The sequence below is a fragment of the Hippocampus zosterae genome, chromosome 21 (assembly GCF_025434085.1).
Source record: "Hippocampus zosterae strain Florida chromosome 21, ASM2543408v3, whole genome shotgun sequence".
NCBI lineage: Eukaryota > Metazoa > Chordata > Actinopteri > Syngnathiformes > Syngnathidae > Hippocampus > Hippocampus zosterae.
In genome coordinates this window covers 8,117,683-8,131,330 of record NC_067471.1, presented here as the reverse complement: position 1 = coordinate 8,131,330, position 13,648 = coordinate 8,117,683, and the positions used below count along the sequence as shown (strand labels likewise).

Genomic DNA, 13,648 nt, shown 5'->3' with positions numbered 1-13,648 from the left:
AATAATAATTTTTTTTTTTTTTTTTACCTTTGTCTGGAGCCGAGAGGTTGGGGTCACTGCGAGGTAAAGTGGCGTCACCTATGTGATGAGGAGCGGCCCTCTGCGCACACACACACCGAAAAGCATTTGGCATGACACAAGCAAAAGGAGAGACTTAGAGATATATCGATAGAAAAAATATGAATATTTTCCGCCATCTTAATGCATCACTGCGGCCAACCTGCGCAGGGTCCAGCGGGTTGGGGAAGATGGCGCTGACGGGCCTCTCTCTCGGCGACAGGCAGGCGTTCTCTCTGGACTGCTTGTGTTTCTCGGCCATCTGCGGTGATCCTGCAATGGGCGGCCGGTTGTGAGTCAGAGCGGGAACACACGCCGGGGGGGGGGGGGGGGGGGGGGGGGGGCGTTAGACTGTTACACGCCAAGACCCGAGTGTGATTCGCCTCCCGCTGGCCTCCGCAACATGAGCCCACGCTCTCCTTCAGAGCGGACGAATGGTGCGACAGCCCCTCGGCCTGTTGTCGCCAAGAAGTCGCGAGCCATAAGTCACGAGGGGCTTTTACGGCAAGCCGCGGGGGCCAGCTTCTCGGCAAAGGCGAGCGTATACGCGCCCCGTTAACGTCGGCGAGCGTTCAATCTTTTGATGATTTATTTCAGGTCGATAGACCTGCGATACTCGGCAGAGACTGGAATGAGATCACTTCGCGCGGCGTTCTCGGTTCCTAACTTTTCATCCTGCGGCCCCCCCCCCCTGTCGTAGTTAACCTGCTACGTGTTGCGTGAGCTCTGCGGCTCGCCTCGAATCGCAAGACGTCGATGTTCCAACTCATTCACTGACTGCCGTTGACGGCTATAGCCGTCAAAAGGTCAATTGTTTTAGCGGGGGCTGGCGGTGAATTCAAGAGCCGTGCGGCTTTGAAATACAAAAGATAAATCGACTAAGCGATTTTTTTAAGTGTGCTGTCCTGGAACAGGTGATGAGCCAAAACGCAGCAAAAAAAAAAAATAAATAAATAAAAAAAAGGCAATCATCAGGATGCGACTCTCACCTCGGGCACTAGAGGGCGCTGAGCTGGTGACGTTGGGTGAGGCGGAGTGGTTGGAGCTCAGGCTGGAGGTAGACGGACTGGGCTGGAAGGAAAACAAAGAAAACAAGCGCCTTTTTTATCATCATGAGCCAACCAAGCGGTGTTCCTCTATCCCCGCAGGGGGGGGTGGGGGGGGGGGCGCGGGTTGGAGTACCTGCATGTTGAAGACTTCATCCGAGCTCTCCGACTGACCCGTGATGTTGCTGACCTCGTTGGACGCCTGAGAGGATAGCGAAGACGAGGAGTAGCGGTTGACCGCCGGGTAACTGAGGAGACTGCAGAGGAGGGAAAATGGGCAAAACGTGGGTCAAAAGCCACGACGGAATCGGGAAGGCGAGCAATCGCACGTTCACCAGACTCACCGGGATGCAGCGAGAGCCGCGTGGGGGGAGGAAATAGAGACGGAAATGAGAAGAAGAAAATTCCTCAGACGGCGGCAACATAAAAAGTATGCCCCCCCCCCAATTTTTTTTTTATTAATTATGAAATTCAAAACCCAGAGAGAGGAGAAGGGCAATGTCAAGAGGGAAGCGGATGCCCCCCCCCGACCCCCCCTCACAGTAGCCTCGGCGGGGCCGACCCGCCGCCTTCCAGGCCTTCCACGCCGCTCACCTTCGCCTGGCCACGCCTCTGCTGCCATCTGGGCTGATGATGCTGGGCACCGAGTTCCGGCATGTGCGCGGGCTTCCGTTGGTGAAGTGCACCGGGCTTGCACGCACGTAAGGAGGAAACTCCTGCGGTTTGCGGGACACACACACACACATAACACTTTCAAATGATTCCGAGGCAAATGGTCGGAGCCACGCGGCCTTCATTTCATCTTGCAAATCAAATGAGCTGCGCTGGTCGCTAAGCATCTGTTGAGAAAAAACCGGAGGCGCCACCAACCTGGATGCCCAGACTGGATTTCATCAAATGGAACTGGTCCAGCAGCTTCTTGTGCAGAGGCCTCATGTCCTGAGGCACCACCTTCTCGTGCACGGCCAGGCCGTATTCCAGAATATGCGCCTGCAAGACAAACAGCGGCCATAATGTTTATTTCTTGTTCAGGTTGTGTTGTTTGGTGGAAGGGGGGGGCGGGGAGAGAGGAGAGTGGGGGTGGGGGGGGATATGGACGCCACCTAAATAAATAAAGATCTACTGTTACCAACCTGTTCAAACATGAGTTCCCTCAGGCGCCCGATCTTCTCCCCGTCCTCGGGGTGATTCATCACGTAGTCCTTCACAAAAAAGGCCTGCGTGAAGACAAACATCTGTTAGGAACAAACATGGAACAGCAGGAGGGGTTTTTTGGGGTTGTTGTTATTGTTTTTTTTTTTGTTTTTGTTTTTTTTGTTTTTTTTTTTGGTGCTTCCTTTGCCTTGTTACCCGAATACTTGGGCCGCCACGCTCCAAAATAAAGTTTTATGAGCAAACCGACAAAAGAAACAAACAAAAAGGGGATCTCAAAAGGGAGATCGATAGTCACCATGTTATTTTTTTTTTACCCACAAAATTTCTATAATTATAACGAGTTCATGGATCAGAATTTTTTTTTTTAAGCGCCAGTTAAAAATAAATCTGAAGAAACAAAGAACCCCCCCCCCGCTCAAAGCGCTTGACGTGTCACTCAAAGATGCAGCCGAGATCCACGTCGTTTCCACAGAAAAAAAAAAAAAAAACTTTCCGAGTGAGCCGGCGAGTGGCTCAGTCAATCATGAGAAAAAGTCCAATTACAGATGGAACGAGAAACGGCAAGGAGGTGAAATAAATCAAGACGGCATCGCCTCCGCCGCCTCCCAAAAGGGACTTTTGGGCTCAAATTAAAGCAATAAATCTGAATATTAATCACCGCAATTTTGCCCTCATTTGCCGCGGAACCGACCTACACAGCTGTCAATCGGAATCACGCTGGGAAATTAAGAGAGGTTTTTTGGGGGGGCCCGGGGGGGGGGGGCGTTTATCAAAAAAAATAAAAGGAGCTCTGGTGAAAACACCGCTTATTATCAAACTACTTCCTGGCCGGAAACATCCGCGCAAACGCCCGCGTGGCTCTCTATGGGGAAAAGGCGGTTGCTATGCGACACGGTGAGCGAGGTCCACTCGCGACGTTGAGGATGGAAAAAAAAAATATTTTCGAGATGATTCCCCCCCCCCCCCCCCACTCCCGCCTTGTTTAAAGACGCCGCCGCTGCAGCTCCAGCCATGAATGCTCCCCCCTCAGGATGATGCGGTCCAAATGCTCTCCTTCACCGGATTCATCTCCCCCTCCGGCCACATCTATCCAGCCGTCGACCTCGTATGCACTCCCCCTTTTTTGTACCGCTACGTTCCTACCAGGCCGCCGTTATCGAATACGGCGCAAAAGTCGATTTCAATCCGCCCAAACGGGCTCCGGTTTCAGACTCCCCACCGCACCGGAAACCCTCGGTTGTTACCTCTTGGTAGCGGGCCAGGCCGCCGTTGACGGCGGCGTCGACGACCCCGTTGAGGCACATGGTGAGGGGGTTGACGTTTTGCATCTGCCGGCTCTGGCACTGCGCGATCAGCGTGCGCAGCTGCAGGTTCTTGTTCTCGATCACCTCGATGGCGTTCTCCAGTGGGCTCACCTCCACCTGTAGGTGGCATATTTCTTTAATGTGTGATCGCGTTGCTAATTTCCAATTTGAGCTCAATGCGCCTTATGCTCACGAGCTAATTGCTAATACGTCCCGGGAAGCAGAGGTGTTTTTTCAACCCCGGCCGCCATTTTCTTGCACATTTTGCGCTTTAAGCATTGGGCAATAAGCGGGTGTTTACTTTTAATGCGCCGCCGCGCCGAGCGATTAAAGTCGTCGGAATGAGTAAGGCGACTGACTGCCTGCGCGGTACGGCTAACAGAGGAGTCGTTTGCGGGCCGCAAAACGCACACACAATGTGCTAGGAGAGCATAAAATGCCTTGCGTCACCTTTGGCATTTATCATCTTTGTCTTTATTGCGTGTCGCTATGAGGAGGGGGTGCAATGGTTGCAAGTGCTAATTAGTATCGGGTCAACCCTCAAGATGAGGCTTTAAAAAAAAAAAAAAAAAAGGGAGGTTCTTCCACTCACGCCACATTTAGGTATTTTTTTTTTTCTTCCCCTGCCGCCTTAATCCTCTTGAATGGAGCTTTTTTTTTTTTTTTTTTTTTTGCCACTGCCATATTTCGCCGCCGAGCTGTCGTCGCCGCTTTTGTAATCCGCAATTTCCCGGCGCGCTCTTCAATGCGCATATGCACAAAGCATCTATCGACGCTGAGGCTGGAAAAGAAAACTCCCGTTCCTCGCGCAAAGTGGATCATTTGTCATGAGAGCAAACGTGATTTTTTTTTTTTTTGGGGGGGGGGGGGGGGGGAGCATGACACCCAACAAAGGCCGAAAATGACCTTAGACCAAAAACTCACGACTGACGCCGTCACCGTTGCTCAATGCAACGGCTCGGATCAATACAACCTGCAAACTCCAAAAGTGGATGAGGGGGGCGGGGTCTTGCGAATGAGCGCTGTTGTCGTTGTTCAAGCTCACCAGTTCTCGTTTATCCACCTCGAACCACCGCGAGATGCCGGGAAGACTCTGGACCAGTGTCAGGGTCGTCCTCTCCACCCACAGGCTCTGCGGCGGCACAATCAGTGATCGCCGCCATTGGCACGCGAATGGCAAAATGTGGATGCGCAGCGCGATCCGGAGTAAATATAATTTTTCAACCAATCGAGGGAAATGGGATCATTTCGATCAGCACGGCCGGGTTGGGTTGGGGGATCCGCCGGCTCGGGAGATTACCTTGAACTCGTTCTCCTTGTCTTTGGTGCCCTTGTGGAAGGGCCGATCGTATCGGAACCTCCAGATGTGATTGAACTTGTAGAAGCTCTTGATGTTGTCGGGCACGCCGTCGCGCTGCAGCACATCTTGGCTCTCGGGGATCGGCGTCACGGCGTAGATCTGCAAGTCTGGAAGCGGCGACTTTTAAGGGAAAACCACTTTCGGACGCAAAAGCTAACCGTTGACTCTTTACTGACACCGGTCCTGGAACATTTCTGACACACCGATGGGCAACTTAAATTCATGGTATCAATCTATAATATCTCGACCTACTGAAAGAAAGAAAACGAGATCAGGATGTTACGCATTTCGTGTAAAAGTGTCAACAAAAAGTATGCGGGCATGCGAAAAGGCAAAAGGGGAGAGTTTGGAAAAGGATACACTGTGCGTCGGCTTGGTAGATGGTCTGATCCGGCTGGTTGACGTGCTGCATGGCGATGGCGTGTGGGAATTCGTTGAGCATCCGCTGCTGGAAGGCCTCCAGCCTCTCGTAGTCGTGGCCACGGCACACAAACTCCTTGTTCTGAGAGGGGGAGGGGGTGGGGGGAGGGGTACACGGCGGCAGCAAAAGGCAGCGTGGGGTTAGTTTGCCATCTGGTGGAGACACGCCGCTACTGCACATCAAGGGACATTGAGCATCGCCTCAAAGTCAAGGATGCTAAGGAATGCAAACCGGAATTTGGGGCTTCTGACTTTTCAAGAGGACAAATAAATGAAGAGTTTGTCTTTTTTTTTTTTTACAGTTTTTCCAAATCTCGCGCAACAACAGCAAGAAAAAAAAATGGTCACGCAAGATGTAACGGTTACACACCAGTCAATTAATTGATTACGACACAATGACAAACAACAAACACATTTTTGACTTCAGGACACCGGATGAACATTTTTTATTTTTATTTTTTTGTCATTTACCCGTAAGAAAAAGGGGAACTTCTTTCCGTAGAATCCCACCCTGAAGAATTCTGGCTCAAGCCGTTGCTGGTCCATGATCTTGTCATACAGCGATGCTTCCATCATCTAGTGGTACAAATACCAATGCATGAACACTTGCCCTACCCCCCCCCACCCCCAAAAAAATGGAGAATCGAATGACATTTGACATTTCTCACCCTCATCTTGCTGAGGTTCCGGTAGTCATAGTAGGACTCGTACTGGTCGGCCAGCTCTCGGCAAAGGATGATGCCGTTTTCCCAACACTGGTGACGACAAACGCATTGACTCATTTTTTTGATGCACAGATGAACTGCGTGCACTGGGGGGCGCTGGTGGGTCGACAAGCGAGCAGGGGGAGGTATGCTCTCTCCCCCTCTGGGCCACGGAGCCAGCTCGCTAATTAAATGGACGACTCTTCCTGACTAATCCCCTCGCAAGCGGGCGATTGACATGGAGCTCACGCGCAGCGTGGCTTTCCATCAGCAAAGTTAACAGGATTTATTTGGAGTGCGCTGAAGACGTTCTCGCTCCCGCGCCCCGATGGTACTCGGCGGGGAAGGTGGACATCAAGGTCAACTCCAAGTTGAAGAATTAGTCCTAATACTGAGGGGCTTTCCACCGCTCACCTTGCCTCTGTCAAAGTTCTGGACGATGGTGAGGTGCAAAAACTCCTTCCGCTGCCATTCGCTCTGCATGGGGTAGTTGAGGAACTCTCGCAGGGGCCGGTCCGACCATTCCAGCAGCTCGTCGTACAGCAAGAGGGTGTACGAGGCCTCTGCGTCGGTGAGGGGGTCAAGGTTATTCCAAAAACATCCCCCAAAAAACTAAAACTAACATTAAAACTATTTTTTTTTTTTTCATTATTATGCGGGTATTCGTGGATGTGGATCTGTGTACCTGTGTAGTTCTGCGCCTTGAGATGCAGGTCATACAGCTTGTGGATGTACCGGATGTACATTTCCTCCTTGTTGAGCTCCGTTTTATAAAAGTTCTGGGCAGAGGCGACGCGGCACGAGAGTTCTTGAACCCGCACAAATCCCGAGTTTCGGCGTTTTGCCGCGTACTCACCAGCAAACTGACGGTGCAACCTATTTTCTTGCCGTCCACTTCCCCCAGCTTCATGCAGTCCCTGTGCCAAGCGCACCAAAGCAGGTGGGAGTGGAAAATCAAATCAATAAACGATCGTCAATTCCTTCGGAAACGATCCCAAGCGACCGAGGCCTCCCCACCTGTAGTCCAGCAACCTCTCCATTAATCGGGTGACCGTGGCGATGAGCGAGATGCCGCTCTCCCGCCACGTCTCGCGCTCGATCTTCTTCAGCAGGCTGCCGGAAAAGAGAAACGAGGTCAGAAAACGCCGCCGATCCAAAAAAAAAAAAAAAAATCAAGGAGTCCCCCTTTTTTTTTTTCTTTTTTTTTTCTTTCTCAGACCACAAAGGACGACACGGAGAGAACAAAAGAACAGAGCCTCTTACCTAGGATACGGACCAAACAGAGGAATTCTACTCCGGGTGGGAAAGCATAGGCGGGATAAATTAATACGATTAATATCAGCACACACACAAAAGTTAGTTTTGGGGTTAGTGGCCAAGGAAATAAGTGTGGCGTCCCACAAAAAAAGAAATCTGCACCATGAGGAAAACAGAAAGCGCTTAGCAAATGGCCTGCTAGCATACTAAATGCTAGCTAAAATGTTTAACATGAATAAATGGCTCGCTCCAAAAATGGGATGCACACACGCACACACAAACACACACACGCACCAAGCATGCAGGAGCACAAACCTGGAAAGGACAAGGACTCAGTGGACCGAGACTGGACGCAGACGCGTGTGTGTGTGAATGCGCGACGTGGGGACGAATACCGACCGGCACTCACCTTTCTGTTATCGAGCCATCGATTCATCTCGCAGTCATTAAAAACCGAACCAAGCGTGCGTTTGCTTGCCGTGGGGGTACACGCGCTCCCCCCTAACCCCCTGCTTGGTGTCCAGCAAGGCTCATTGTTGCTAGGACACCAAAGCTTCGTCTTATCGCATCTCTTTGTTATGAAAAGGGGGAAAAAAAGCTCTACAGGAGCGACCCCAAAAAATAAAATTAAATCTCATTGTTAGGGTATAAAAAGAAGAAGAACCCAATTCATGTTGTTTTTTTTTTCAAAAAAAAAAAAAAAAATATATCATTTTTATGGTATAAAAAGAAGTAGAAGAACCCAATTCATGTTGGTTTTTTTTCGAAAAATAAAAATAAAAAATCTCATTTTTATGGTATAAAAAGAAGAAGAACCCAATTCATGTTTTTTTTTTTTTTTCGGATCAACAGGCCAGCTGGCCAGTTTTCCTCCAACTCACATGCTGTTGAAGAGCTCCCTGTATGTCTCATCTCCTTTGCCTTCCGACATCAGGCTGTCCAGCTTGTCGATCAGCTTTGCCTCCACCTTCAAATTTTTTTTTTTTAATGAATTCCACTTTTGAGGCGCCAGGTTTCTCCATCGGGCCCGAGTCGTACCTGTTTGAAATTGCCGCTGCGCCTCTGCTCCCAGTCCATCATGTCGTGGAAAATGGGGATCATGACGTTCCTCAGGTCGGGCTGCGGCACCAGCGTCACCTCCAGGAACGGACCGATCATCGCCGGGATGAAGTTCAGCTTGTGCTCCCCTGGAGAGGACGCCAGCGATCGTTCCATTTTACATCAGTGTGGGGCGGGGAGGCGGGGGGGGATTTGCGTCTTTCCACCGTAACATGCCTCGGCGGATGGTCTCACCTAAATTCTGCCACATGCTGAAGATCTCGCAGCCCATCATCACTCTCATGTCTCCGTACCTGCAAGAGCGTGGCGTGACGTTGACGTTAAGCCCCCCCCCCCACCCCCACCCTGGTCGCGTGAGACTTACTTTTCCAACGTCTTCTTCCTCTTTGAGGGAGAAAAGGACTCCAGCTGAAGGCAGGGCTGGTTGATAAACAATACTGACAGGTAGAAATACGAATCCCACACCTGGAAAAAAAAAAACCCGCATAAAAATGTCACGTGACGGGCCTCCGCTGAACATCATTTTGATTTAAGGGCCATTTGAAAAAAATATATATATAGTGTATATCATAATAAAAAGCTTCTTTCGAGGCTTGCTTTGGCACTAGCGGGCTTCTTTTTCTATTTTTACCTTACCTTGTAGTCAAACTTGTCATTGAGAAAGTTTTTCCTCAGGGCTTCAGAGAGGTAGAGGACGGTGGTGATAATGACGCTGTAAGAAGCATCGCAGAGAGTCACTTACAAGAACGAGGACGAGAAACTGCAGAACGCGCCTCGACGATCTAGCCTAGCCGTGAAAGATGGCCACCTAAGTCGCTCCGTCAACGGCGATCCCAAAAGTACGCAAACGGCATTTGCTTACTTGTTGGTGACCAGTCGCATGACGGTCCAATCTTTCGGGAACATCTCCGGTCGGATGAGAATCCTGAAGACCGTAAAGATCTGAAGGAGGAAGTCCTGCGCCGAAGAATACGGAGCATTCGTGTTTAGAGAGAAATGTCTTCCATTAATTGCTGCATCGCGAGCTGGATTGTAGTACAGCGAGGGAGTACGGTCAACTCACGAATTTGGGAAAATTGTTTGCCAAGCATATTTTCAGATTTAAAATAAGTAATTAGAGACTTCAAGAGAAGACAACGCCAATTGTTTCAGACACACAAAATGGAATTCTCTTTGTTTGATGTTTAGTTTGACAGTAAACGTTCACTAGGCTTGACATGAACCAGCCCAAGCACCCGCCCGCCGTCGATTAGCAAAATGATCAGCCCAACGACGGCTCTCACTAAACTTGTATGAATCTAAATTTGGAACGTGTTTTTTCCCGAGCTAAACGACTGTCAGCCGGCATTACGCCGCGCGAGTGCTTCTCAGCATTCCCGATTTCATCCACCGCCGCGGTGAGTCAGGGATGCCGAGCGAGTTGCTTTTACCCTCAAGTCGTCTTTGCTGCCAAACGCCTGCAGCAGCTGCTGGTAGTGTCTGTCACTCATCTGTCGCAGCAGCGCCAACAAACACGCCACAAACTCCCCCTGGCAGTGCGCCGCGAACACACAGAAAAGTCTCAATTAGTTGGAAAGCATTGTTGAGATGTTTGAGGTACCTCAAACGCTTCCCTCCCCCCATCATTTGCATTTAACTGAAACAGGCTGTCCCAATTGGAGAACAACGGCTGGCATGGAATGAGTTGACTTTATCGGAGACATGAGTGTCCCTCGCCTCCTCAAGCATCCTTCAGGATGTGGCGATGACAAGCTCATCGTTACTCACCGAACCCCCCCCCGCCCCCTCCCTCTACCCACAAGTGAGTGTTGCATTATAAATCCCAATTACTGCCATTTGTTTTAATGACGTTGGCTTAATTATAGTCACCACTGAGGCAACTCCATTTAAAATCTATAATTACTTGCCAAAAGGAGAGCACAGCATCACACACACACACACGCACACACACACACACACACACACACACACACACACACACACATACAGTGACATCCTGGAACTGAAGTTTCATGGCTGGCCCGGCGGGCTGCGGTCGGTTGCTGATTTCCAGGATGGTCCTGAGCAGCACTCCCAGCAGGCTTTCCACGATCAGGTCCACTTCTTCCGAGATCACCGGCTCCTGCTGAGAAAGCGAGTCAGCATCCGTGTGACCGGGTGGGGGGGAAATCTGCATTTTGGCCACCGAGGGGGCGGAGCATTTCAAATGCCCAAATGATGCAGAGAAGGGGAGAGCACACATTTTTGCTAAATTGATGCTTAGAATTCGCGGAGTGCGCGGCGGACAGTGTGATTCTGTCAAAAATGGACCATGACGGCACAAAAAAAAAAAAAAAAAAGAAGAAAAAAAAAATTCCCCGCCGCCGTCTTACTGACCGAGGTGCCGTTCTCCTCCTTCTTGATGAGCGACAGCATGCTGGTGAGGATGCGGGCGCACATGACCAGGTCTCTCTGCTCCTGCATGTGAGCCTGCAGGATGCGAAGTACCACCGGCAACAGGATGCACCTGGATTCTACGACCCGGGGGGGGGGGGGGACAAAGCGGATCAGGGCGTGGGGCTCCAAACGCTGCGCAGATGAGCGAGGCGCTCACCCGTGTTGGTGTACAGTTGGCTCTCCACCGTCTTGGCGAGGCACTGCAGCTTGACTGCCTCCAAGGGACAGTCGGCGTGGACGATGGCGGGCAGGCTGCCCAGCGTTTCCCGCACAAAACCGGCCACCTCCCGCACGGTGAAAATCTTCAGCAGCTCGCCGTAAACTGCAGGGAACGTTCGCAGGAACACCGCCTGGCGAATGACAAAACGATGTCAAACGTTAAGAAGACAACGGGCGCCGAGTGCGAGCCCTTTTGCCCCGTTTGGGGGAAAGTGGCGGAGAGGCGCACGTGCCTGCGTTTGCGCCACCGGACTGGTGGTCTTGTTTTCCTGCGAGAGGAAGAAGCAAATGGACATGAAGAGCTCGTGGATGCAGACGCGGAACTCCTCCTCGTTCTGGCCTCCCGTCGCCAAGGAGAAGAGGCGGCGGGACTGGACGATGTACTTGAAGATGTACTCGCTGGCCTGAAAAACAGCAAGGGGGTGGGGGGTCTTCATCAAGCCGCTGCTTGCGGCGGCGGAGATGCAATTCGAACGGGATCGTCATCCAAAGACGATACGGCCGCTAACCTTGAGCACTTGCTGGATATGCTCCTGATGCTCGGCGTCCACGATGCGGTCCACGTACCACTTCTGAACTTTGATCAGGTCCCTTAGAAACAAAACGCAACACGGCACTCTCGACAAATCCCGCTGTCATCTTTCAAAACGGTTCTGCTCGACGTGTGTGTGCGCATGTGTCAGAACATCACCGCTCAATCTTAGCAGGTACACCGAGCGTGAAGTCGACAGCCAGACTGAACAGCAGGCGATGAAATTGAACGCATAAGAAGGTAGCACCTTGTTTTTTTCCCCCTCCCTTCCCACTTTGAGTGGCCACAAGAGGGCGCCAAAGCATTTTGCAGGCTTTCTCAGAGCCCCTCGCCGCTTCGCCCTTGACGGGTTCTGTCAACGAGATCCAAAACTCGACTGGCGTCCTCAGTACGCACCTGTATGAGAGCGCCCCCGCAAAGTGGCTCTCGATGTAAGTGTCCATGACCGGCTTGAAATGCTGAAACTTGCTGTCTTGGAGAAGGTTGATGATGTGGACCTGCGAGAGAAGAACACAGAAAGGACGGTGAGCGGGTTGCTACTTCATTTAACATAATTACAAAAAAATAATAATAATAATATGCGGCGGCCCGGTTGTCCAGTGGTTAGCACGTCGGCTTCACAGTGCAGAGGTACCGGGTTCGATTCCAGCTCCGGCCTCCCTGTGTGGAGTTTGCATGTTCTCCCCGGGCCTGCGTGGGTTTTCTCCGGGTGCTCCGGTTTCCTCCCACATTACAAAAACATGCATGGCAGGCTGATTGGACGCTCTAAATTGTCCCTAGGTGTGAGTGTGAGTGCGAATGGTTGTTCGTTTCTGTGTGCCCTGCGATTGGCTGGCAACCGATTCAGGATTCATCAAGCGGCTCGGAAGATGAATGAATGAATGAATAATAATATGCGTGAAACAAAGAGCGCGATTTCAAGAGAGCACTTACCAGCGAGTCAAACACCTTGAGGCCGTATCTCTGGGAGCTCTCGTCCAGAATACCAAAAAGCGTGTCCAAAGTGTCTTGTAGAAACTGTCAACAACGGGGGAGAGAATTTGGACGTCCGAGGTCTTTATCGCCACGAGAGCGATAAATCAATCAGCCGCAGCCGCCGCGGCCTTACTTTGACAATCTCCGAGCCGTCGATCTCCTTCAGCTTGGACAGGCTGTCGTTGATCCGCTCGGGGTGCGCGCGCCACTTCAACAAGTCGAGCATATCGCCTGAGGGCAGACGTGCAAGATCTGCGCTTGAATGTGAAATTCTAAAAAAGCGACGGGTGACGGGATGCGGGGCAAGCAAAGCGACATCGCCGCCGCCGCCGCCGCCTCCCGTTCCGGCATCCCGACGTACTGTAGGCCCATCCAAAACAAATGTTGACGTTTTCATGTTAAGACGCATCAAAAGAGATAAGAAGTAATTTCCCAGCATCCCCCTGACATACGCATGAATAAAACATCATTCCGCTGGAGTCTTTTCGCTGTCTCTTCAGATTCGATTGAACCTGAAACATCCTCTTTTTTTTTTTTTTTTTTTTGTCGTCGTCGCGCGGAAACGTTTTGCCGTGAATGAGCGGTTTACCTTTCGGTCTGTCAAAAGCAGTCGCCGTGCTCTGCGCGTCTGTCAAAGTGACATGTAGAAATTGCAATCTGGAGACGGGCAACTTTGCGACAGTTTCCATCCCAATACGAAAGGCAAATGGCAGGTCTCTTAACTTTATGAGAATAATTATCCTCCTTTTTCTCAGTAAGCCTCAGTTGTAGAACCAGTTCTTTGCAGAGGATAAATAATATATACCCAGGAGTACTCAAATATCTGCCGCTATGTTTTTTTCCACCGGCCAAGTCGTTTTTATTTGTGACTCTTCTGCAAATCATCAGGCAAGCGTCCAACATGGAGACAAGAAAAAAAATAATAAGAACGCAAATCCCAAAAAGGGCTTTTTACCGTTTTGCGTGAGCTTGGTAGAGCAGAGGAAGCTGGTGATCCAAAAAGACTCCTTGGTGCCTTTCAGGGTCTGGTTGTTGGATGGGATGTTGGCCTTGGAGAAAGGCAGCTTCAGGTAACGGGCGCAGTCCGCCAAGTTGGTGTTCTCGTCGCACTGGACAAAGAAGAA

At 50.8% G+C, this 13,648-nt stretch overlaps 1 protein-coding gene and 1 long non-coding RNA gene across 4 annotated transcripts in view; one reads left to right on the top strand and one right to left on the bottom strand.

The window, feature by feature from the left end:
* LOC127593704 (uncharacterized) overlaps positions 1 to 13,648 on the top strand; it is a 191,533-nt gene that overhangs the window by 96,940 nt on the left and 80,945 nt on the right. The window lies entirely within an intron of this gene.
* dock4b (dedicator of cytokinesis 4b) overlaps positions 1 to 13,648 on the bottom strand; it is a 38,752-nt gene that overhangs the window by 3,655 nt on the left and 21,449 nt on the right. The window contains exons 16-49 of one of the 3 annotated variants that reach the window (XM_052055261.1): positions 13,480 to 13,633; positions 12,658 to 12,755; positions 12,483 to 12,566; positions 11,946 to 12,046; positions 11,527 to 11,608; positions 11,251 to 11,421; positions 10,956 to 11,148; positions 10,739 to 10,875; positions 10,350 to 10,484; positions 9,793 to 9,891; positions 9,225 to 9,319; positions 8,999 to 9,074; positions 8,727 to 8,827; positions 8,597 to 8,655; positions 8,342 to 8,490; positions 8,185 to 8,270; positions 7,310 to 7,336; positions 7,064 to 7,159; positions 6,903 to 6,963; positions 6,732 to 6,825; positions 6,461 to 6,609; positions 6,011 to 6,097; positions 5,814 to 5,918; positions 5,283 to 5,424; positions 4,863 to 5,029; positions 4,608 to 4,694; positions 3,503 to 3,679; positions 2,237 to 2,320; positions 1,974 to 2,093; positions 1,698 to 1,819; positions 1,240 to 1,360; positions 1,047 to 1,128; positions 221 to 330; positions 28 to 100 (exon numbers count right to left, since the gene is read on the bottom strand). In XM_052055261.1, coding sequence (XP_051911221.1) covers positions 28 to 100; positions 221 to 330; positions 1,047 to 1,128; positions 1,240 to 1,360; positions 1,698 to 1,819; positions 1,974 to 2,093; positions 2,237 to 2,320; positions 3,503 to 3,679; positions 4,608 to 4,694; positions 4,863 to 5,029; positions 5,283 to 5,424; positions 5,814 to 5,918; positions 6,011 to 6,097; positions 6,461 to 6,609; positions 6,732 to 6,825; positions 6,903 to 6,963; positions 7,064 to 7,159; positions 7,310 to 7,336; positions 8,185 to 8,270; positions 8,342 to 8,490; positions 8,597 to 8,655; positions 8,727 to 8,827; positions 8,999 to 9,074; positions 9,225 to 9,319; positions 9,793 to 9,891; positions 10,350 to 10,484; positions 10,739 to 10,875; positions 10,956 to 11,148; positions 11,251 to 11,421; positions 11,527 to 11,608; positions 11,946 to 12,046; positions 12,483 to 12,566; positions 12,658 to 12,755; positions 13,480 to 13,633 — 3,724 coding nt within the window. The remainder of the gene's footprint in view (positions 1 to 27; positions 101 to 220; positions 331 to 1,046; positions 1,129 to 1,239; positions 1,361 to 1,697; positions 1,820 to 1,973; positions 2,094 to 2,236; positions 2,321 to 3,502; positions 3,680 to 4,607; positions 4,695 to 4,862; positions 5,030 to 5,282; positions 5,425 to 5,813; positions 5,919 to 6,010; positions 6,098 to 6,460; positions 6,610 to 6,731; positions 6,826 to 6,902; positions 6,964 to 7,063; positions 7,160 to 7,309; positions 7,337 to 8,184; positions 8,271 to 8,341; positions 8,491 to 8,596; positions 8,656 to 8,726; positions 8,828 to 8,998; positions 9,075 to 9,224; positions 9,320 to 9,792; positions 9,892 to 10,349; positions 10,485 to 10,738; positions 10,876 to 10,955; positions 11,149 to 11,250; positions 11,422 to 11,526; positions 11,609 to 11,945; positions 12,047 to 12,482; positions 12,567 to 12,657; positions 12,756 to 13,479; positions 13,634 to 13,648) is intronic. The other 2 variants (XM_052055262.1, XM_052055264.1) reach the window with 2 other exon arrangements.